Below are 23,957 nucleotides of genomic sequence, written 5' to 3' on the forward strand. Positions count from 1 at the left end.
ATTTCAACGAATGATTTTCCCGCGGATACAAATGGCGTCTCTTTCACCGTAACGTGATTTATATTTATATATGGGTTTGTTGTGACAAATCTAGCAAATATTTGATGGAATATGACTACTGCAAATGGGTTTTCAGACTCACAAGAGTCTGATATATTAGGCGAAGAAGAATATAAGGCACTAGTAAAGGATATGTAAGAAGTGTTGATATATAATTATTATATTGCATTCTCATGCATATCGATATTTTAGTTTTCGCTTGTATTAATATATTACATGTTATGTTGCTTTATTTAGTGGATTTAGTGGATCTTGGATGCAAAGTATAACAGAAGAAATGGAGGAAAAGTACGATTTGCCACAACAATATTTGGAATCTAACAAGCAAATGAAAGATGAAGAAGAAGAACAAGATGAAGAGTATTTTCAAGAACTTGATCCTGCCATTCCAATAAAAGAAGAGTTTCCTGGTCGTTATAATTTTCAGGTTTCACTGGGTAATCTGGATTCCAGTAAAAATTGGGTAGTAAGTATATAATTAAACTGTTATTAATTACATACAATAATGTCTCAAATATGTAATTTAAGTTTATTCATTTTATATAGTATTCACAAGTATTAAAAAAAGTATTTATTAACATGGAAGAAACACTGCCATTACGTTTTAAGTGGGAACCACCTGAAGATGGTCTTCTGTTACGTACCGCCATGGTTTTTAGTTTAGATCAGTACGCTAGTGATCCAGTTAGAAGATGTCATAATCACATGGCACCAAATAATCCAAGTAATAGAGATGTAGCACCCAGAGTGATCAAACATGTTGTTCGTTCTACACACCATCTTACCATGTATGAAGAAAGAAGTGAACATCTGTCTATAGTGGTACCCCTTAATAGACCACAACCTGGTTCTCAATATGTTCCAGTGTGCTTCAAATTTTTATGTAAAAACAGTTGTCCATCTGGAATGAATCGCAGACCAACAGAACTAATTTTTACTTTGGAAAATTGTAATAGAAGAATTTTGGGTCGACAAAGACTTCCTGTTAGAGTTTGTAGTTGTCCCAAAAGAGATAAGAAGAAAGAAGAAGCTGAAGTAACAGATGTACAACCTGATATAAAAAAAAGAAAACTTTGTATACCAGTTGGAAAAAAAATGATGCCTTCCTGTGATACACATGTCTTCAATGTTCAATTAAATATTGTTGGGAAAGAAAACTATTTGGCTGTATTAAAGTATGCATATGACATCATGGCAGGTCAAGCAATAAAAACTGGTCAGCTTGATTTTTTTAAACCGTACATGGATGATATATTGCGTAAAACTCCCTAAATGCATATTTGCATGAATGCTGTATCTTTCACATATATGTTTAAAAAAAACAAGAAACATAGTTTTATAATATGCTATCTATTTATATATTTTACAAAGTTAATAATGTATATTTTAATAATTTCATTTGTTACTGCATGTTGATCTTAATAGATGACTATGCTTTTTTATAGTTCATTCTGTAATGCACCGTAATATATATATATATATTAATAATATTGTGATACTGTATATCTTTTACACTAGAATATAATGTACTTTTTAATTTTTAATAGCTTTTATGTATATTCTATATCTCTAACTGTTCATTTGAATGACATTCTATTAGTTGAATGTCCAATGTGTACAATAACAAAGCATTTGGTAAGGGGGCAATGTGTTGGGATGTTAACATCATAGGATTCATAAGACTTGCAACACTTCTACGCATTTTTATCTCAGTACCATTCTGCCCTTTACCATATAGAGTCCATTCCCATGGTATTTTCCCCCCTCTGGTACTACTGATCCAAACAATTTCATCTTCACGCTGTATATTTATGATTGATAACATTATTTTGTATACGAAATAAATAACTGTATTGAGCTTAAAAAATATACCTGAAAGAAAAAGAGATCTTCACCACAGTGTAATATGTAAACAGCTTTTGAACCAAATGGAAGAGGTACTGGAAGTTTAGCGCAAATAGAATAAAAATGAACTTGTGGTAGTTCATGAATTCCACTCAAATGTTCCAATACTGTATCAGGTGTAATAATACTTTTACATCCACTTTGCCTTGAAAGAGGACACATTATTTGGGTACAGGTTATAGAATCTATAGAGCCTCCCCAAATTGGTGTGGGAGATACATTTGACATTAAACTATTACTACTTGATATTAAGGTAACAGTTGCATCAGTTTGCAAATGATTGTCAACATCTTTCATAGTCTCTTTTGACAATTCTCCAGTACTTGCAGATTTTGTTCGATCATACAAACTTGCATGTTCATCAGGATTTAAATTTACAGCTGCAGTATTTGCATTTGGCTTTTCATTGGAAACTATTGTTAAATTATCCGCTGAAGCAGCTTTCTCCAATCCACCGCGAAATACTTTGCTTAATAATAATAGACGTGTTTTCGCATTTGTAAAATCATGTTTCTCTGCTGTTTGTTTTAATTCTTTCCTCTTGTTTTTACCAAAAAGCCGATCTTGAAGATTTCCCGTATGACATTCTGCATTGTTATTTACATTGCCTTTTATGTCAAAAATGTCCTGAAATAACTTGTGAAGTTTATCCGCCAGCAAACACCTTCCTTGACCCAGTTTAACTCTACAAATCGGGCAACGGTGTGTCTTCGATCTACATCCAACACAAATGATATGACCATGAACACATTGAGAAACTGGAGGCAGTGAGCTTTCCAGACAAACTGGGCATTCCAGAGCTCGTGTCTAAATGAATTTAATAATTATTTTTCTAAAATGTCGTAAAGTGTATCTAGACAAATTTAAAGAATAAGTCTTTAATAATAAAGAAACTATCTAATGTCAGAGTATACAGACCACTCCAGCTACTGCATTTGCAAGTTTACAGGCCACTTCAGGCAGTGGTCCTTTCACAGCTATTCCTGTTTCATTTTCTCCTTCGTTAATGTATCTCCAAATAAATAATTTTAAATCACATCCCTCATAATTATGGATTAAAGCCGCTATTTGTTTTACTTTTAATCCTATTATGTCCTTTCCATCGATACTAATTAAACAATCTCCAGCTCTAAAATTTAACAGACGAAATAAAACAGATTATTCCGTTGTTTCTCTTATTCTTACCTAAGTCCAGCATGATCGGCAATACTCCCGGTTTCGATATGGCTTATCCACGGATAAGGATCCCACTTTGATCTTGTTAAATGAAATCCGCAAGATTTACCAATTGCTTTCGTTTCTTTTATATTTTCCAATATTATACAAATTTCCCCCGTAAAGGCTGTATCGATTGACGTACTGTTTTCCGTCATATAAATCTTATCACCTGCAACTTCAGTTAAATGTTCCGAAATTGATGCGACAGACATAGTTTTCCCTGGACTTTCTATTAATTACACTCATTTAAATTTTTATTATTGCGAACATGTAAATGTTATGATGTTCACGAGGGCCACGCAATAATGAAACTGATCGAGTCTGTTCTCTAAACACGTTAAAACACTCGCTTGTGCACCTTCACCTAATTTCGTGTCCTTGACATTTATTCTCCGAGGGAATTGCAGTCTTGACCTTTTCCTTTTACTTTAACATTGATATAAATATGAATTCGAAAGAAATGTTTTCTTTACAGAATGGAATAAATGTATTACTTATACGGAAACATTTACGTTTTAATAGCGAACGTCTTATTAATAATAATTAATTATTATATATGTAACCTGTATTGATGAATAAACGCTGACATAAGTATTTTACTTTGGTTACCATAATAAACGAGCTTGTAACTGATGAGGTGTTACATTACATGACATTTTCCAGTCTCTGATACAAGTATAAACCGACGATATTGCCATCCTTTCATGGCATTAGTATACTTATGCAATAGACCCTCGTAAGGGTGTCTTATTTGAACATTCATTATTTATTATTCCTATCGTTTGGAAGCCTCGTATTATTTAAATCGGGCAGTTGCTTACAATGATCTGTCATCTGAACAGACACATCGAGCAGTAAGCTTAGTAAGCTGCTTGTAAGATAGGTTAGAATGATAAATCGTTAAATCAGCTATAACTTCAATTAAATTATGTACTGAACTCACAGAAAATACCTATTATAAAATTAACTTCTAAAACTTCATAAGTTTTATTAGTGAAAGGATTATCACAATCAACAAATTCATCTTTCAGTATGGAATTAAGTACACTGAGCGAACTCTTTATTTTCACTTAATATTTATTGTAAATTGTACACAAAATAAAGGTCTCGCAAAAGGTATGTAGAATATAGAGATTCACGGAAATAAAACATAATATTGACAAAAGTAAATACAAAAAATGTGTTCAAAAAGTACTGACCTTACATAGTAATTGAGTGACACATTGCAATTTCTAACTTAAGATATCAAATTTTTGAACTGTTAAATAACAAAAGGTGCAATAATATCAAGGTGTGGAATGTCTTCTAAAAATATTAAAATACTTTCAAGAAACATCATGTTTTAACTATTTTAACTAAAAATATCTCAATTCTAGCTTCAAACATTATAAATAATATGTTCTCTTTTTGCATAATAAGATGCATGTTTTCTTTTTGTGTTTCTTCTTTTCCCCCTGAGCTGATATTAAACATTCTTCAATTAACTTGGCTTTAACCAATGTTAATTTCACATTATACATTCCAGGTTCCAGATCATGCTCAATAATTTTTACTTTAATACAGGTATTGGGAGGAACTAATTCTGAGGTTCATTTTTCTATTTACTCAGCAGCTCCCTTAGGTTTGATAAATTTACATATCATATTATTAAGGGTGTCTCCATCAAAAAATTTCAGATATACACCGTCTAAGGAAGGTATACCATCATATGTACATAACAGAGGAATTTCATTTGTCACTATGCAAGCCAGAAATTCATCTATTTCTTCCAACAGAGGAATATCTCTAGGAACATCTCTTAGTATGACCTTTGTCATACAATATTGGAACTTTATTAAAAAACGGATTAATAGATTAAATAGATATGAATGCTTCTAAACTACATTATCATACATATATTAAATTATAACCCACCTCCTTCAAATCATCAGGTATAATCTTAAGCTTCTTCATATCTGTAACTTCTTTTTTACCAACATCAAGATATAAAGTTGTAATATTACCATCTTCTACCCTAGTAACAAATGCACGATAATATTTTTTGTCAGCAGACTGAGCTATTACTATATCCCCAATAGCTGGTGGTTCTTTTAAAAATGGTGCTTTAGAAAAGAAAAAAAAAAAAGATATTTTTATTTTATACTATCTTATACAAAATTAGTTTAATTCTTATCAAATGTTATCAACCATATTGCATACATGTTTCAGCGCATTGTGCAACAAGTTGCATAACATGGTTATAGTGTTCCAAACCTACAGTATTTATGGGACGAACATACAGATGTATATGATTTCGATAACCAGTAACGATTACCTGAAAACATGGTTTTAATAAAGAAATGATACTTTGACCAAAAGCAATAGTAAAGTAAATAAAATAATAGTAAAATAACAACTATTTTTATCTAAATTAAAACCAAAAATCATACTTCAGTTTCATTATCCACTTCAGCACATGGTACTCCCAATTGTTCCGGCGTTGGAATCCAAGGTTTTACAGTAGCTTTTACCTCATCCGTAAGAATTAATATTTCATATCCGCCTTGCTCGTTATTATTTGTCTGGCCTGTTACTTTAAACTCATATACATCACCTTCCTAGAAGTTATAGTCGAGAAATTAAGAAATAATATACATTATATTTAATAGCATATTAGATATTACAGATCTTACTTCAAATTTATGCCCAGCATCAGTTACTTCACATAGTGCACCAAATGCACAAAAATCTGAAGAGATTTCATCGCATGTAGTAATGTTATTAATTGTTGCCATTACAGCTTCGTCTATAACAGCCACTTTTAGGTATGGTAGCTGAGATACAATATATCCCCTAACCCATTCTTCATTCATTTTTTGACCACATATTAAATCTCCTACATTTGGTCTAAAAATTAATAATTTCACAAACTATATTAACATTTAATTTGTTGAAATAATATGTAGCACATTGCTATTATTTACCTATGTTTTGGTCTTTGAGCATTTTCTATATTAGTTAATATGCCCATTAATTTATCAAAATGATCTTCTGCTTTATTAGGCAATAATGTAATACCGTACGTATTATTTTTTAGTACTGCCTGAATTTCGAGAGTACCTAAATCTCCAATGATTAGAGTATCAACTATACTATTTTTCTTCCATAAAGAATATAATGCTTTATTGCTAGTGGACATTTCTGAGGTAAACACAGTTTTCTCGTCAACTTTTGCAATAGTTGAGGTACTTGAATTTTGAACATTATTTGTCAGAATTACTTCTGATGTTGAGCTATCATTCTGATTTTGAATTTTAACATCAGTTATTTCGCTGGAATCAATCGATGTCATTTTTCCACGTATTATATCCTCGTATTTGAAATTTGTATATTTCTCACAAGCTTTTTGTGACAATCGAATTTTAGCACAAAATCTTGGAATATACTTGTATTAATCAATTTTAAGTTAAATTATTCCAAATCTATTTTGAAAATTTGCGAAAGGACCCAAAACGATCAAAAATTATCACCCACTTATGAATCTGAAATAGGGAGAACATGTGTTACCAGTATATGAACATTGTGAACCAGTATAAGCCTGTAGCTCACTCTAGCGTAAATATCTTGTACTACAAGAGGGTAAAAGCTACCGCGTCGATTTTAACTATACAGCAGCGTGGCCGAGGCAATGAACAAAGTTTATTTAACAAGTTTATTGATCAAACGTAGGAATTATTAGTCAATAATAACTGTGATCACTCTCCAATTTCGTATTCGATTTCGTTACATAAGACATACATTTCGAAGATATAAATCGCACGTTTTTTAATGCTATAAACTTCAATTAAATTAACGTTTACTGGCATTAGTTAAGAACTATTTGCGTTGTTGGATAATGAATAAATCATAAACAATCATGTAAAATCCTAGCAGACGTTTTCTTCTGTTTGACGATTTGACGTTCGATTTGACGTGTTTTCGATCTACATCCAACACAAATGATATGACCATGAACACACCGACGAATTGATGACAGTGAGACTTCCGGACAAACTGAGCATTCTAGAACTCGGGTCTAGATGAATTTAATAATTAATTTTCTAAAATATCGTAAAGTGCATCTAGCCGAATTTAGAGTAATTCATTAATAATAAAGTAACTATTTAATATCAGAGTATACAGACCACTCCAGCTACTGCATCTGCATCTGCAAGTTTGCAGGCCACTTCTGGCAATGGTCCTTTCACAACTATGACTTATTTTGTTCTCCTTCGTTAATGTATCTGCAAATAAATAATTTCAAATCACATCCTTCATAATGATGGACTAAAGCCGCTATTTGTATTAGTGTTAGTCCTATTAAATCATTTACATCGACAATAATTAAACAATCACCAACTCTAACATTTAACAGATAAAATGAAACAGATTATTCCGTTGTTTTTCTTATTCTTAGCTATGTCCAGCATGATCCTCTAAATCAAGACTCCCGGTTTCGATATGGCTCATCCACGGATAACAATCCTACTTTGATTTTGTTAAATGAAATCCGCAAGATTTACCGATTGTTTTAGTTTTTTGTATTTTCCAATATTATACAAATTTTCCCCTCAAAGGCTGTATCGATTGACATACTGTTTTCCGTCATATAAATCTTATCACCTGCAACTTCAGTTAGATGTTCCGAAATTGATGCGACAGACGTAGTTTTCCCGGGACTTTCTATTAATTACATTCATTTAAATTTGTATTATTGTGAACATGTAAATATTATGATGTACACGGGGGCCACGCAATAATGAAACTGATCGAATCTGTTCTCTAAACACGTTAAAACACTCGCTTGTGCACCTTCACCTAATTTCGTGTCCTTGACATTATTTATTCTCCGAGGGAATTGCAGTCTTGACCTTTTCCTTTTACTTTAACATTGATATAAATATGAATTCGAAAGAAATGATTTCTTTACAGAATGGAATAAATGTATTACTTATACGGAAACATTTACGTTTTAATAACGAACGCCTTATTGATAATAATTAATTATTATATATATAACCTGTATTGATGAATAAACGCTGACATAAGTATTATGCTTTGGTTACCATAATAAACGAGCTTGTAACTGATGAGGTGTTACATTACATGACATTCTCCAGTCTCTGATACCAGTATAAACCAACGGTATTGCTATCCTTTCATGGCATTACTATACTTATGTAATAGACCCCCGTAAGGGTGTATTATTCGAACATGCATCATTTATTATTTCTATTGTTTGAAAGTCTCGTATTATTTAAATCGGACAGTTGCTTACAACGATCTGTCAGCTGAACAGACATATCGAGCAGCTTAGGAAGCTGCTTGTAAGATAGGTTAGAATGATAAATCGTTAAATCAGCTATAACTTCAATTAAATTTTGTACTGAACTCACAGAAAATACCTATTATAAAATTATAAAAGCTTTATAACTTTTATTATTGAAAGGATTACCACAGTCAGCAAATTTATCTTTCAGTATAGAATTAACTACACTGGGTGAACTCTTTATTTTCACTTCATATTTATTATAAATTGTACACAAAATACAAGTCTAGCAAAAAGTATGTTGAATATAGAAGATTCAAGGAAATAAAACATAATATTGACAAAAGTAAATATAAAAAAAAAAGTGTTCAAAAAGTACTGACCTTACATAGTAATTGAGTGACATATTGCAATTTCTAACTTAAGATATCAAATTTTTGAACTGTTAAATAACAAATAACAAACTGTGCAATAATATCAAGGTGTGGAATGTCTTCTAAAAATATTAAAATACTTTCAAGAAACATCATGTTTTAACTATTTTAACTAAAAATATCTCAATTCTAGCTTCAAACATTATAACTAATATGTTCTCTTTTTGCATAATGAGTTGCATTTTTCTATTTTTTTGTTTTTTTCTTCCCGTGCTGATTTTTGACATTCTCCAATTAATTTGGCTTTAACCAATGATAATTCCATATTATATACGACACACAGATACGACATCACGCTTAAAAATTTTTGTTTTTGATACAGCTATCGGGAGGAACTAATCCTGAGATTCTTTTTTCTATTTACTCAGAAGGTCCCTTGATTCTGTATGGTTCGAGAGAATCCAATATCTTTCCATTAACGGTTTCTCCGTTAGGATATTTCAGATATACACCTTCTATGGTAGGTACACCATGAAATGAACATACCAAACGAACTTCATTTTCTACTAGGTCGTCCAGAATTCTAACTATTGGCATGAACGGAGGGATATCTTTAGGAACATCTCGTAGATAGACTTTCGTAATAGAATATCCAAGCTATTTTAAAAATTAGATTAATAGATTAAATAGATTAAATAGATATAAATACTTTTAAAATAAATTATCAAACATATATTAAATTATAACTTACCTTCTTCAAAAATTCAGGATAAACCCTAAGTGTCTTCCTATCTACAAATTCCCTACGACCAAGATCATGGTACATAATTTGCACTCTATATTCGTCTACCTTGGTAATATATCCACGATAATACTTGCCGTCAGGAGCCAGTGCTATTGCCGACTGCGCAACATTTGGGTCTTCTAAAATTGGCGCTTTAGAAAAGAAAAAAATAAAGGTATTTCTATTTTATACGAGTTTATATAAAGTTAGTTTAATTCTTATCAAATGTTATCATCCTTATTACGTACATCTCTCAGCGATTTGTGCAACAGTATCCATAATAAAATTATAGCGTGCCGTACCCATAGCATCTGCAGGACGAATGTACATAAATAAATGATTTCGATAACCAGTAACGATTACCTGAAAACATGGTTTTAATAAAGAAATGATACTTTGACCAAAAGCAATAGTAAAGTGAATAAAATAATAGTAAGGTAATAATTATTTTGATCTAAATTAAAATCAAAAATCATACCTCACATTCATCAGGTACTTCACCACATGCTACTCCCATTTGTTCCACCATTGGAACCCAAGGCTTTACAGTAGCTTTTATCTCATAATCTTTATTAATAATTTTTATATCAAATTCATTTGGTTCCCCATTAACTGTTCGACCTGTCACTTTAAATTGCGCCCCATCACCTTCCTAGAAATTATAGTTGAGAAATTAAGAAATAATATACATTATATTTAACAGCATATTAGATACTATAGGTCCTACCACAAATTTATGTGTAGTATCAGATAATTCACATACTCCAGAAAATGCATACATATCTGAAATAGGTTTATTGCATGAAGCAATGTTAGAAACGTGCACTACTTTAGCTTCGTCGATCATAGCCAGTTTTAAGTGTGGCAGCACAGATATAATATATCCCCTAATCCAATCTCCGTCATACCTTTTACCAAATACTAAATCTCCTATTTTTGGTCTAAAAATTAATAATTTTACAAAGTATATTAACGTTTGATTTGTTTCATTAATTTGTTTAAACAATGTATAGGATATCGCTATTATTTACCTACGATTTGACCATTCATGAGTTTCGGGGATCACTATATCCATTTCGTCTAATAACTTCTCATAATCATCGTCTGTACTCTCAGGCCATAATGTAATACCATATACACCATTCTTTATTTCTGTTTGAAATTCGAGGGTACCCGATTCTCCAACATTTAGAATATTAACTATACTTTTATCTTTGCAGAAAGAACATTTCGATGGATCGAAAGCGAATAAATCTGTATTAAGTATAGCTTCCTCAATATCTGAGAGATCTGGTGTATTTGGAGTTTCACCATCATTTGTCTCAAAATTTACTTCTGATGAACTATCATTCTCATATTCATGTTCAATAGTGTAAGCTTCTTTGAAAGGAATCGCTGCCATTTTTACACGTATTAGATCCACGTATTTGAAATTTGTATATTTCTCACAAAGATGAGAAATCGACTGAGATAATCGAATTTTAGCACAAAATCTTGGAATATACTTGTATTAATCAATTTTAAGTTAAATTATTCCAAACCTATTCTGAAGATTTGCGAAAAGATCCAAAAAGAATATAAAAAATTATCAGTTACTTACGAATCCGAAAAAGGAGAACATAGGTGTGAACCTGATCAGCGTACGAACATTCTGAACCAGTATAAGCCTGTGGCTCACTCTAGTGTAAATACCCAATTTAACTATATAGCAGCCTGGCTAACAAGTTTATTGATTAAACGTAGGAATTATTGATCAACAATAACTGTGTTAACTCTCAAATTTCGTATTCGATTTCGTTACATAAGACATACATTTCGAAGATATAAATCGCACATTTTTTAATACTATAAACTTCAATTAAATTAACGTTTACTGGCATTAGTTAATGACTATTTGCGTTGTTGGATAATGAATAAATCATAAACAATCATGTAAAATCCTAGCAGACGTTTTCTTCTGTTTGACGATTTGACGTTCGATTTGACGTGTTTTCGATCTACATCCAACACAAATGATATGACCATGAACACACCGACGAATTGATGACAGTGAGACTTCCGGACAAACTGAGCATTCTAGAACTCGGGTCTAGATGAATTTAATAATTAATTTTCTAAAATATCGTAAAGTGCATCTAGCCGAATTTAGAGTAATTCATTAATAATAAAGTAACTATTTAATATCAGAGTATACAGACCACTCCAGCTACTGCATCTGCATCTGCAAGTTTGCAGGCCACTTCTGGCAATGGTCCTTTCACAACTATGACTTATTTTGTTCTCCTTCGTTAATGTATCTGCAAATAAATAATTTCAAATCACATCCTTCATAATGATGGACTAAAGCCGCTATTTGTATTAGTGTTAGTCCTATTAAATCATTTACATCGACAATAATTAAACAATCACCAACTCTAACATTTAACAGATAAAATAAAACAGATTATTCCGTTGTTTTTCTTATTCTTAGCTATGTCCAGCATGATCCTCTAAATCAAGACTCCCGGTTTCGATATGGCTCATCCACGGATAACGATCCTATTTTGATTTTGTTAAATGAAATCCGCAAGATTTACCGATTGTTTTAGTTTTTTGTATTTTCCAATATTATACAAATTTTCCCCTCAAAGGCTGTATCGATTGACATACTGTTTTCCGTCATATAAATCTTATCACCTGCAACTTCAGTTAGATGTTCCGAAATTGATGCGACAGACATAGTTTTCCCGGGACTTTCTATTAATTACACTCATTTAAATTTTTATTATTGTGAACATGTAAATATTATGATGTTCACGAAGGCCACGCAGTAATGAAACTGATCGAGTCTGTTCTCTAAACACGTTAAAGCACTCGCTTGTGTACCTTCACCTAATTTCGTGTCCTTGACATTTATTCTCCGAGGGAATTGCAGTCTTGACCTTTTCCTTTTACTTTAACAGATATAAATATGAATTCGAAAGAAATGTTTTCTTTACAGAATGGAATAAATGTATTACTTATACGGAAACATTTACGTTTTAATAGCGAACGCCTTATTAATAATAATTAATTATTATATATGTAACCTGTATTGATGAATAAACGCTGACATAAATATTATACTTTGGTTACCATAATAAACCAGCTTGTAACTGATGAGGTGTTACATTACATGACATTTTCCAGTCTCTGATACAAGTATAAACCGACGATATTGCTATCGTTTCATGGCATTAGTATACTTACGTTGTAGAGCCCCTTAAGAATGTCTTGTCTCAACATGCATCATTTATTATTTCTATTGCTTGAAAGTCTCGTATTATTTAAAACGGACACTTCCTTACAACGATCTGTCATCTGAACAGACACATCGAGCAGCTTAGTAAGCTGCTTATAAGATAGGTTAGGATAATAAATCGTCAAATCAGCTACAACTTCATTTAAATTAGTTACTGAACTCACAATAAATGCCTATTATAAAATTATAAAATATTTATAATTTTTATCAGTGATCAGATTACCACAGTCCACAAATTTATCTTTCAGCATAGAATTAATTACTCTGGGCGAACTCTTTATTTTCACTTCATATTTATTATAAATTGTACACAAAATACATCTCGCAAAAAGTATGTTGAATATAGAGATTCACGGAAATAAGATATAATATTGACAAAAATAAATAAATAAGAAAAGTAAATAAATGACAAAATTAATAATGATAAAAAGTGTGTTCAAAAAGTACTGATCTTACATAGTAATTGATTGACATATTGCAATTTCTAGTTTAAGATATCAAATTTCTGAATTGCTAAATAACAGAAGATACAATAATATCAAAGTGTGGAATGTCCTCTACAAATATTAAAATACTTTCAAGAAAGAAATCATGTTTTAACTATTTTAACTAAAAATATCTCAATTATAGCTTCAAACATTCTAACTTAGTGGTTCTTCTTTTGCATGAGTGGCAGTTTTTTTTTTCAAACTGATATTATACCTTCTTCAATTAATTTGGCTTTAACTAATGGTAATTCCACATTGTAGATTCCACACTCCAGATCACGCTCAATAATTTTTTTTTTAATACAACTATCAGGAACAACTAATAATGAGATTCATCTTTCTATTTACTCAGGAGGTTCCCAAGGTTTCGGCATGAGACAATTAAGTATAATATTATTAAGGCTTTCTCCGTCAGGATATTTCAGATATACACCGTCTGTGGTAGGTATACCATCATATGTACATATCAGAGTAACTTTAGTTCTCACTAGGTTGTCCAAAATTTTAATTATTGATATTAACGGAGGGATATCTGGAGGAACACCTTGTAGTTGAACTTTTGACATAGCATATCCAAGCTATTTTAAAAATTAGATTAATAGATTAAATAGATATAAATACTTTTAGGATATATGATCAAACATATATTAAATTGTAACCCACCTTCTTCAAACGATCAGGGAAAATCTTAAGTTTCTGCCTATCTACATATTCTGTATTACCAAGATCATGGTATATAACTTGCACTTTATCTTTTATTACCTTAGCAACATATGCACGATAATATTTTCCATTAGCAGACTGAGCTAATACCGTATGCCCAAGAGCTGGTGGTCCTTTTAAAAATGGTGCTTTACAAAAGAAAAAAAAAAAGGTATTTCTATTTTACACCAGTTTATACAAAATTAGTTTAATTCTTATCAAATGTTATCAACCATATTGCATACATGTTTCAGCGCATTTTGCAACACTTTGCATAACATAGTTATAGCGTGCCAAACCTAGAGTATCTAAGGGACGAACGTACAGATGTATATGATTTCGATAACCAGTAACGCATACCTGAAAAATTGGTTTTAATAAAGAAATGATATTTTGACAAAAGCAATACTAAAATAAATAAAATAATAGTAAAATAATAACTATTTTTATCTAAATTAAAACCAAAAATCATACCTCAGATCCATTAGTCACATCAGCACATGGTACTCCCAATTGTTCCACCATTGGAACCCAAGGCTTTACAGTAGCTTTTATCTCATAATCTTTATTAATAATTTTTATATCAAATTCATTTGGTTCCCCATTAACTGTTCGACCTGTCACTTTAAATTGCGCCCCATCACCTTCCTAGAAATTATAGTTGAGAAATTAAGAAATAATATACATTATATTTAACAGCATATTAGATACTATAGGTCCTACCTCAAATTTATGTATAGCATCAGATAATTCACATATTCCAGAAAATGCATACATATCTGAAATAGGTTTATTGCATGTAGCAAGGTTAGTAACCATCACTAATCTAGCTTCGTCCATCATAGCCAATTTTAAGTATGGTAACACAGATATAACATATCCCCTAATCCAATCTCCGTCCAACCTTTGACCAAATACTAAATCTCCTATACTTGGTCTAAAAATTAATAACTTTACAAAGTATGTTATGGTTTAATTTGTTTAATTAATTTGTTTAAACAATATTTAGGATATTGCTATTATTTACCTACGATTTGACCATTGAGTAGCTTCTGGGATCACTGATGCTAATTCGTCCAATAATCTATCGTAATCAGAGTCTGCACTCTCAGGCCATAATGTAATACCATATACACCATTCTTTATTTCTGCCTGAAATTCGAGGGTACCCGCTTCTCCAACTTTTAGAATATTAACTATACTTCTTTCTTTGCAGAAAGAATATAATGCTGGATTGTAAGCGTATAAATCTGAAGAAACCTCAGTTCCCTCATGAACTTTTACAATAGTTGAGGTATTTGGATTTTGAATATTTGTCGGAATTACTTCGGATGTTGACATATCATTCTGATTTTGAACTTCAACATTAATTACTTTGTTGGAATCAATCGGTGCCATTTTTACACGTATTATATACACGTATTTGAAATTTGTATATTTTTCACAAGCTTTTTGAGGTGATAGAATTTTAGCACAAAATCTTGGTATGTACTTGTATTAATCGATTTTAAGTTAAATTATTTCAAACCCATTCAGAAAATTTACAAAAGGATCAAAAAAGAACACCAAAAATAATCACCTACATGCTAATTTGAAATAGGAGAATGTGTGTGACCAGTATACAAACATTTTGAAACAGCATAGGTTTGTGACTCACTCTACCGTAAGTATCTTGTACTACAGGTAAGGTAAAAGCTACCGCGTCGATTTTAACCATACAGCATCCTGGCCGAGGCAATGAACAAAGTTTATTTAACAAGTTTATTGATCAAACGTAGGAATTATTAGTAAATAATAACTGTGATCACTCTCAAATTTCGAATTCGATTTTGTTACATAAAACATACATTTCGAAGATATAAATCGCACGTTTTTTAATACTATAAACTTCAAGTAAATTAACGTTTACTGGCATTAGTTAATAACTATTTGCGTTGTTGGATAATGAATAAATCATAAACAATCATGTAAAATCCTAGCAGACGTTTTCTCCTGTTTGACGATTTGAAGTCCGATTTGACGTGTTTTCGATCTACATCCAACACAATTGAAATGACTGAGCACACCGAGGAATTGGTGGCAGTGAGTTTTCCAGACAAACTGAACATTCTAGAACTCGGGTCTAGATGAATTTAATAATTAATTTTCTAAAATATCGTAAAGTGCATCTAGCCTAATTTAAAGAATAGTTCATTAATAATAAAGTAACTATTTAATATCAGAGTATACAGGCCACTCCAATTACTACATTTTCAAGTTTGCAGACCACTTCTGGCAATGGTCCTTTCACAGCTATGACATTTTTTTACTCATTCGTTAATGTATCTGCAAATAAATAATTTCAAATCACATCCTTCATAATGATGGACTAAAGCCGCTATTTGTATTAGTGTTAGTCCTATTAAATCATTTACATCGACAATAATTAAACAATCACCAACTCTAACATTTAACAGATAAAATAAAACAGATTATTCCGTTGTTTTTCTTATTCTTAGCTATGTCCAGCATGATCCTCTAAATCAAGACTCCCGGTTTCGATATGGCTCATCCACGGATAACGATCCTACTTTGATTTTGTTAAATGAAATCCGCAAGATTTACCGATTGTTTTAGTTTTTTGTATTTTCCAATATTATACAAATTTTCCCCTCAAAGGCTGTATCGATTGACATACTGTTTTCCGTCATATAAATCTTATCACCTGCAACTTCAGTTAGATGTTCCGAAATTGATGCGACAGACATAGTTTTCCCGGGACTTTCTATTAATTACATTCATTTAAATTTTTAATCTGTGACCATGTAAATGTATGATCTTTACCAGATGCATATAATAATGAAACTGATCGAGTCTGTTCTCTAAACATGTTAAAGCACTTGCTTCTCCACCTTCACCTAATTTCGTGTCCTTGACATTTATTCTCCGAAGAAATTGCAGTTTTGATCTCTTCCTTTTATTCCAACATTGATATAAATATAAATCCAAAGGAAATGTTTTTTTACAGAATATTATATATGTGTTTCTTATACGGAAACCTTTGCGTTTTAATAACGAACGCCTTATTAATAACAATTAATTACTATATATATAAATATATTATTTATTCACATGTGTACATATAATAATCGCAAACACTTGTTTAATTATATATTAATCAGATTAGTATCTATATATATGGATTTAAATGTTTGAAACAACTCCACACCATAGCAAGACCTTATATTGGAAAATTTTACAAATGTGGTAATTATTTGTTTCTATCTAGCAATTAATAAGAAAGCAATCCTTTACATACCACTGACATACCACTTGGAAGATCGTACATCTGGATCATCAGTAACAAATTAAAAATATATCCTATACAAATTAAATGGAATGCATTACATTCTGATAATAATTGATAAAGTAATTCTTTCATGTTTTTGATGAATGATAACAAAATTTCTAATAAGTTACTGATATAATATATTGAGGCATTGATTTAATATATGTAAAGTAGTATGTGCAGTTGCTTTAAGTACTAACAAATCAGGATCTAAATTTAAACTTGAGTTCTCAATGGTTTGGGCTAATGCAAGATTATGCTTTTCTACTTTTCTTAATTGCTCCTGACAATTGGCAAATGCATCTAAAACTTCCAGTTTGGCAACTGGATTTCTATTGGAATTGGCAGAATGTTCTCTTGGAGGTAAAGGAGGATGACTACTAGCTATTGCTCTGGTATACATTTCTGTAACAGCTCGCAGTTTGTCAACCCATTCTTGACGAGCTCGGGCGTCTGTGGCTCTTAATTTTATCATATCACCTATATTGATGCATAAATGTTATGTTAAGTATTATACTTTCGTTACTATATTACATGAGCTTGTAAAGGGTGAGGTGTTATTTTACATGACAAGTTCTAAATACCTGTAGCAGAATTAACGGTGAAGGTATTAGAATCTTCATCACTAGGCGCAATCACTGCACCAGCTAAATATATCGAACATCGTGGCCGTTGATTTCGTTCGGATTCGCTTAGAAAATAGTGCAATTCTCCAGTTTCTGGTCTAAGTATAAACCAACGATATTGCCATCCTTTCATGGCATTAGTATACTTATGTAATAGACCCTCGTAAGGGTGCCTTATTTGAACATTCATCATTTATTATTCTTATTGTTTGGAAGCCTCGTATTATTTAAATCGAACAGTTGCTTACAGCGATCTGTCATCTGAACAGACACATCAAGGAGGTTAGTCAGCTGATCGTAAGATAGGTTAGGATGATAAATCGACAAATCAGCTATAACTTCATTTAAATTATTTACTAAACTCACAATAAATACCAACTATAAAATTATAAAAAGTTTATAATTTTAATTAGTGAAAAGATTACCACAGTCGACAAATTTATCTTTCAGTATAGAATTAACTACACTGAGCGAACTCTTTATTTTCACTTCATATTCATTATACATGGTACACAAAATACAAATCTCGCAAAAAGTGTGTTGAATATAGAGATTTACGGAAATAAAACATAATATTGACAAAAGTAAATATAAAAAAAGTGTTAAAAAAATACTGATCTTACATAGTAATTGATTGACATATTGCAATTTTTAGTTTTAGATATCAAATTTTTGAATTGCTAAATAACAGAAGGTACAATAATATCAAAGTGTGGAATGTCTTCTACAAATATTAAATACTTTCAAGAAACAAATCATGTTTTAACTATTTTAACTAAAAATATCTCAATTTTAGCTTTAAACATTATACATAACTAAGTGGTTCTTCTTTTGCATAATGAGTTGCATTTTTTTTTCTCAAGCTGATATTAAACTATTTTCAATTAATTTGGCTTTAACCAATGGTAATTCCACATTATATACGACACACAAATACGACATCACGCTTAATAATTTTGTTTTAGTACAGATATCGGGAGCAACTAACTCTGAGATTCATTTTTCTATCCTTTTAGCAGCTTCCTTAGATATTGGCTCGAATAATTTACTTATCATTTCATTGATGCTTTTTCCATCACGAAATTTCAGATGTACACCATCTATGGAAGGGATACCGTCAAATGTACATAACAGAGGAACTTTGGTTCTTACTATGTGAGCTAGATAATCACTCACTCCTTTCGTCATACGGACATTTTTAGGAACATCTTTTAGTATGACTTTTGTTGTACAAGATCGGAGCTTTTTTTAAAAATTAGATTAATAGATTAAACAGATACAAATACTTTTAAACTATATTATAATACATATATTAAATTATAACCCACCTGCTTCAAATTATCAGATAAAATCTGAAGTTTCTTTAAATCTGTAATTTTTGTATTACCAAAATCAACACATGAAACTACAACTCTATCATTTTGTATCTTAGTAACAATTGCACGATAATAATTTTCATCAGCAAACTGAGCTATTACCATTTGCCCCACAACTGGCAGTTCTTTCAAAAATGGAGCTTTAGGAAAGAAAAAAGAAAGTTTTTATTTTATAGAAGTTTATACAAAGTTAGTTTAATTCTTACTAAATCTTATTAACTATTTTACCTACATGTTTGAGCGCATTTTGCAACATTTTGCATAACATGGTTATAGTGTTCCACACTTGCAGTATCTAAGGGACGAACAAACAGATGTACATGACTTCGATAAGAAGTAAGGCATACCTGAAAAAATGGTTTTCATGGAAAAATGATACTTTGTCCGAAAGCAATGGTGAAATAAATAAAATAATAGTAAAATAATAAATATTTTTAACTAAATTAAAATCAAGGATCATACCTCAGATTCATTTTTCAATTCAGCATATTGTAATCCTATTTGTTCAGGCATTGGTATCCAAGGCCTTACAATAGCTTTTAGTTCCCGAGTATGATCCTTCAATACTCCATGAATTACTATTTGAAATTCGCCTTGTTCCGTATTATGTATTTCGTCTGATACTTCAAAGTCAAACATATCACCATCCTAGAAGTCATAATTGAGAAATTAGGAAGTAACATACATTATATTTAATAGCATATTAGATATTATAAATCTTACTTCAAATTTATGTCTGGAATTAGGCATTTCACAAATTGCACCAAATGCATAAATATCTAAAAACATTTTATCGCATCTAACAGTCTTATTAATTGGCACTATTTTAGCTTCCTCTATCATAGCCATTCTCATGGATGGTTGGTGAGATACAACATATCCCCTAAGCCAATCTCCATCAGCTCTTCGACCACATATTAAATCTCCTACATTTGGTCTGAAACTAAATAATTTTACAAACTATATTAACGTTTAATTTGTTGAAATAATGTATAATATATTGCTAGTATTTACCTATGAGTTGAAGATTTTGCTATTTGCGAGCACATTCTAGGCAAATCAACTACTAATTTTCCATAATCAGGTTCTGAACTATTAGGCAATAATGTACAACCATATATATTCTCCTTTATTTCTGTCTGAATTTCGATAGTACCCTCTTCTCCAACAGTTAGAGCATTCACTATACTTTTTTCTTTACAGAAAGAGTATAATGCTTCATTGCTAGTGGATATTTCTGAAGAAACCACAGTTTCATCATCAACTTTTGCAACAGTTGAGGTATTTAGATTTCGATCATTATTTGTTTGAATTACTTCTGATGTTGATATATCATTCTCATTTTTAACTTCAACATTAGCTACTTTGTTAAAATCAACTGATATCATTTTTACACGTATTATATCCACGTATCTGAAATTTGTATATTTCTCACAAGCTTTTTGAGATAATCGAATTTTAGCACAAAATCTTGGAATATTCTCGTATTTATCAATTTTAAGTTAAATTATTCCGAACCTATTTTGAAAATTTGCGAAAGAATCGAAAAAGAACATCAAAAATTATGACCTACTTACAAATGTGAAAAACATGCATGACCAGTATATGAACATTGTGAACCAGTATAAGCATGTGGCTCACTCTAGAGTAAATATCTTGTACTACAAGAGGGTAAAAGCTACCGCGTCGATTTTAACTATACAGCAGCGTGGCCGAGGCAATGAACAAAGTTTATTTAACAAGTTTATTGATCAAACGTAGGAATTATTAGTAAATAATAACTGTGATCACTCTCAAATTTCGTATTCGATTTCTTTACATAAGACATACATTTCGAAGATATAAATCGCACGTTTTTTAATGCTATAAACTTCAATTAAATTAACGTTTACTGGCATTAGTTAAGAACTATTTGCGTTGTTGGATAATGAATAAATCATAAACAATCATGTAAAATCCTAGCAGACGTTTTCTTCTGTTTGACGATTTGACGTTCGATTTGACGTGTTTTCGATCTACATCCAACACAAATGATATGACCATGAACACACCGACGAATTGATGACAGTGAGACTTCCGGACAAACTGAGCATTCTAAAACTCGGGTCTAGATGAATTTAATAATTAATTTTCTAAAATATCGTAAAGTGCATCTAGCCGAATTTAAAGAGTAATTCATTAATAATAAAGTAACTATTTAATATCAGAGTATACAGACCACTCCAGCTACTGCATCTGCATCTGCAAGTTTGCAGGCCACTTCTGGCAATGGTCCTTTCACAACTATGACTTATTTTGTTCTCCTTCGTTAATGTATCTGCAAATAAATAATTTCAAATCACATCCTTCATAGTGATGCACTAAAGCCGCTATTTGTATTATTGTTAATCCTATTAAATCATTTCCATCGACAATAATTAAACAATCACTGACTCTAACATTTAACAGATAAAATAAAACAAATTATTCCGTTGTTTTTCTTATTCTTAGCTATGTCCAGCATGATCCTCTCAATCAAGACTCCCGGTTTCGATATGGCTCATCCACGGATAACGATCCTATTTTGATTTTGTTAAATGAAATCCGCAAGATTTACCGATTGTTTTCGTTTTTTATATTTTCCAATATTATACAAATTTCCCCCGTAAAGGCTGTATCGATTGACGTACTGTTTTCCGTCATATAAATCTTATCACCTGCAACTTCAGTTAGATGTTCCGAAATTGATGCGACAGACATAGTTTTCCCGGGACTTTCTATTAATTACATTCATTTAAATTTTTATTATTGCGAACATGTAAATGTTATGATGTTCACGAGGGCCATGCAATAATGAAACTGATCGAGTCTGTTCTCTAAACACGTTAAAACACTCGCTTGTGCACCTTCACCTAATTTCGTGTCATTGACATTTATTCTCCGAGGGAATTGCAGTCTTGACCTTTTCCTTTTACTTTAACAGATATAAATATGAATTCGAAAGAAATGTTTTCTTTACAGAATGGAATAAATGTATTACTTATACGGAAACATTTACGTTTTAATAGCGAACGCCTTATTAATAATAATTAATTATTATATATGTAACCTGTATTGATGAATAAACGCTGACATAAATATTATACTTTGGTTACCATAATAAACGAGCTTGTAACTGATGAGGTGTTACATTACATGACATTTTCCAGTCTCTGATACAAGTATAAACCGACGATATTGCCATCCTTTCATGGCATTAGTATACTTATGTAATAGACCCTCGTAAGGGTGTCTTATTTGAACATTCATTATTTATTATTCCTATCGTTTGGAAGCCTCGTATTATTTAAATCGGGCAGTTGCTTACAATGATCTGTCATCTGAACAGACACATCGAGCAGTAAAGTTACTAAGCTGCTTGTACGATAGGTTAGAATGATAAATCGTTAAATCAGCTATAACTTCAATTAAATTATGTACTGAACTCACAGAAAATACCTATTATAAAATTATAAAAGCTTTATAACTTTTATTGGTGAAAGGATTACTACAGTCAACAAATTTATCTTTCAGTATAGAATTAACTAAACTGGGCGAACTCTTTATTTTCATTTCATATTTATTATAAATTGTACACAAAATACAAGTCTAGCAAAAAGTATGTTGAATATAGAAGATTCACGGAAATAAAACATAATGTTGACAAAAGTAAATATAAAAAAAGTGTTAAAAAAATACTGATCTTACATAGTAATTGATTGACATATTGCAATTTTTAGTTTAAGATATCAAATTTTTGAATTGCTAAATAACAGGAGGTATAATAATATCAAAGTGAGGAATGTTTTCTACAAATATTAAAATACTTTCAAGAAACAAATCATGTTTTAACTATTTTAACTAAAAATATCTCAGTTTTAGCTTTAAACATTATACATAACTAAGACGTTCTTCTTTTGCATAATGAGTTGCATTTTTTTTTCAAGCTGATATTAAACCTTCTTCAATTAATTTAGCTTTAACTAATGGTAATTCCACATTGTACATTCCACACTCCAGATCACGCTCAATAATTTTTATCTTAATACAACTATCAGGAACAACTAATTCTGAGATTCGTTTTTCGATTTGGGAAGAATATCGTCCATTGCTATCAGTAGGTGCGATATCTGTGAAATCATGTTAAAAAAAAAAAAAAAAAACTGTAACTGTATAATAATTAAACATTAAAATAATAATGACTGAAATATACATAATAGTCGACATTGTACGTACTAATAATGTTACAAATATTTGCAAGCGTATCTGGTGTTGTAAAATCTTTGGGCATAAGCCGTAAATCTTTATGACTGACGAACTCCGTATTTCCAAAATCGACAAAAAACACGGCACATGTTGTAGGTGTGTAATTACGATTTATACATATAGCACGATACCACCCATCATCATAAAGTGCGAGACATAACTCATTATCGCGAGGAATATAGTAATCAGTTGTTTCACAATATGCAGCCATCTGTAAAAGCGTTACACATATATATAACTTTATA

At 31.0% G+C, this 23,957-nt stretch overlaps 6 protein-coding genes and 2 long non-coding RNA genes across 11 annotated transcripts in view; 3 read left to right on the top strand and 5 right to left on the bottom strand.

Moving 5' to 3' along the window:
• On the top strand, positions 1 to 1,864 carry LOC132911847 (tumor protein 63). The gene is made up of 3 exons (XM_060968845.1): positions 1 to 194; positions 298 to 526; positions 607 to 1,864. Exons 1-3 carry the CDS (start codon positions 112 to 114, stop codon positions 1,330 to 1,332), a joined length of 1,038 nt encoding a protein of 345 aa, XP_060824828.1. The 5' UTR covers positions 1 to 111; the 3' UTR covers positions 1,333 to 1,864.
• On the bottom strand, positions 1,394 to 3,633 carry LOC132911844 (uncharacterized). The gene is made up of 4 exons (XM_060968841.1): positions 3,151 to 3,633; positions 2,884 to 3,094; positions 1,933 to 2,772; positions 1,394 to 1,861 (listed from the first exon to the last, which is right to left on the bottom strand). Exons 1-4 carry the CDS (start codon positions 3,393 to 3,395, stop codon positions 1,622 to 1,624), a joined length of 1,536 nt encoding a protein of 511 aa, XP_060824824.1. The 5' UTR covers positions 3,396 to 3,633; the 3' UTR covers positions 1,394 to 1,621.
• LOC132911846 (uncharacterized) lies at positions 3,449 to 21,533 on the bottom strand. The gene is made up of 6 exons (XM_060968844.1): positions 20,443 to 21,533; positions 5,856 to 6,069; positions 5,613 to 5,780; positions 5,383 to 5,497; positions 5,098 to 5,285; positions 3,449 to 5,012 (listed from the first exon to the last, which is right to left on the bottom strand). Exons 1-6 carry the CDS (start codon positions 20,814 to 20,816, stop codon positions 4,785 to 4,787), a joined length of 1,287 nt encoding a protein of 428 aa, XP_060824827.1. The 5' UTR covers positions 20,817 to 21,533; the 3' UTR covers positions 3,449 to 4,784.
• On the bottom strand, positions 6,861 to 12,784 carry LOC132911845 (uncharacterized). The gene is made up of 10 exons (XM_060968842.1): positions 12,697 to 12,784; positions 11,827 to 12,561; positions 10,660 to 11,717; positions 10,356 to 10,569; positions 10,107 to 10,280; positions 9,877 to 9,991; positions 9,596 to 9,780; positions 9,391 to 9,501; positions 7,347 to 7,445; positions 6,861 to 7,237 (listed from the first exon to the last, which is right to left on the bottom strand). The coding sequence occupies exons 3-9, from the start codon at positions 11,028 to 11,030 to the stop codon at positions 7,437 to 7,439; spliced, it is 1,179 nt and encodes a 392-aa protein (XP_060824825.1). The 5' UTR covers positions 11,031 to 11,717; positions 11,827 to 12,561; positions 12,697 to 12,784; the 3' UTR covers positions 6,861 to 7,237; positions 7,347 to 7,436.
• LOC132911865 (uncharacterized) lies at positions 12,810 to 13,929 on the top strand. The gene is made up of 2 exons (XR_009659096.1): positions 12,810 to 13,012; positions 13,749 to 13,929. It is a non-coding gene; the product is annotated as an uncharacterized LOC132911865 (long non-coding RNA).
• On the bottom strand, positions 17,182 to 18,667 carry LOC132911856 (oxysterol-binding protein-related protein 11). The gene is made up of 2 exons (XM_060968856.1): positions 18,011 to 18,667; positions 17,182 to 17,906 (listed from the first exon to the last, which is right to left on the bottom strand). The coding sequence occupies exons 1-2, from the start codon at positions 18,243 to 18,245 to the stop codon at positions 17,554 to 17,556; spliced, it is 588 nt and encodes a 195-aa protein (XP_060824839.1). The 5' UTR covers positions 18,246 to 18,667; the 3' UTR covers positions 17,182 to 17,553.
• The window catches only part of LOC132911837 (uncharacterized), a 10,036-nt gene continuing 4,588 nt past the window's right edge, over positions 18,510 to 23,957 (bottom strand). For 2 of the 4 annotated variants that reach the window (XM_060968822.1, XM_060968823.1), the window contains exons 14-15: positions 23,683 to 23,923; positions 22,983 to 23,576 (exon numbers count right to left, since the gene is read on the bottom strand). In XM_060968822.1, coding sequence (XP_060824805.1) covers positions 23,389 to 23,576; positions 23,683 to 23,923 — 429 coding nt within the window. In that variant the 3' untranslated portion in view covers positions 22,983 to 23,388. Of the gene's footprint in view, positions 19,295 to 19,380; positions 19,569 to 19,660; positions 19,776 to 19,890; positions 20,077 to 20,151; positions 20,366 to 22,982; positions 23,577 to 23,682; positions 23,924 to 23,957 lie in introns of those variants that run through there. The other 2 variants (XM_060968824.1, XM_060968826.1) reach the window with 2 other exon arrangements.
• Positions 22,643 to 23,957, top strand: part of LOC132911864 (uncharacterized) — a 4,591-nt gene continuing 3,276 nt past the window's right edge. Inside the window, exon 1 of the long non-coding RNA XR_009659095.1 lies at positions 22,643 to 22,689. This is a non-coding gene — a long non-coding RNA (uncharacterized LOC132911864). The remainder of the gene's footprint in view (positions 22,690 to 23,957) is intronic.

This window comes from Bombus pascuorum, chromosome 11 (assembly GCF_905332965.1).
Source record: "Bombus pascuorum chromosome 11, iyBomPasc1.1, whole genome shotgun sequence".
NCBI lineage: Eukaryota > Metazoa > Arthropoda > Insecta > Hymenoptera > Apidae > Bombus > Bombus pascuorum.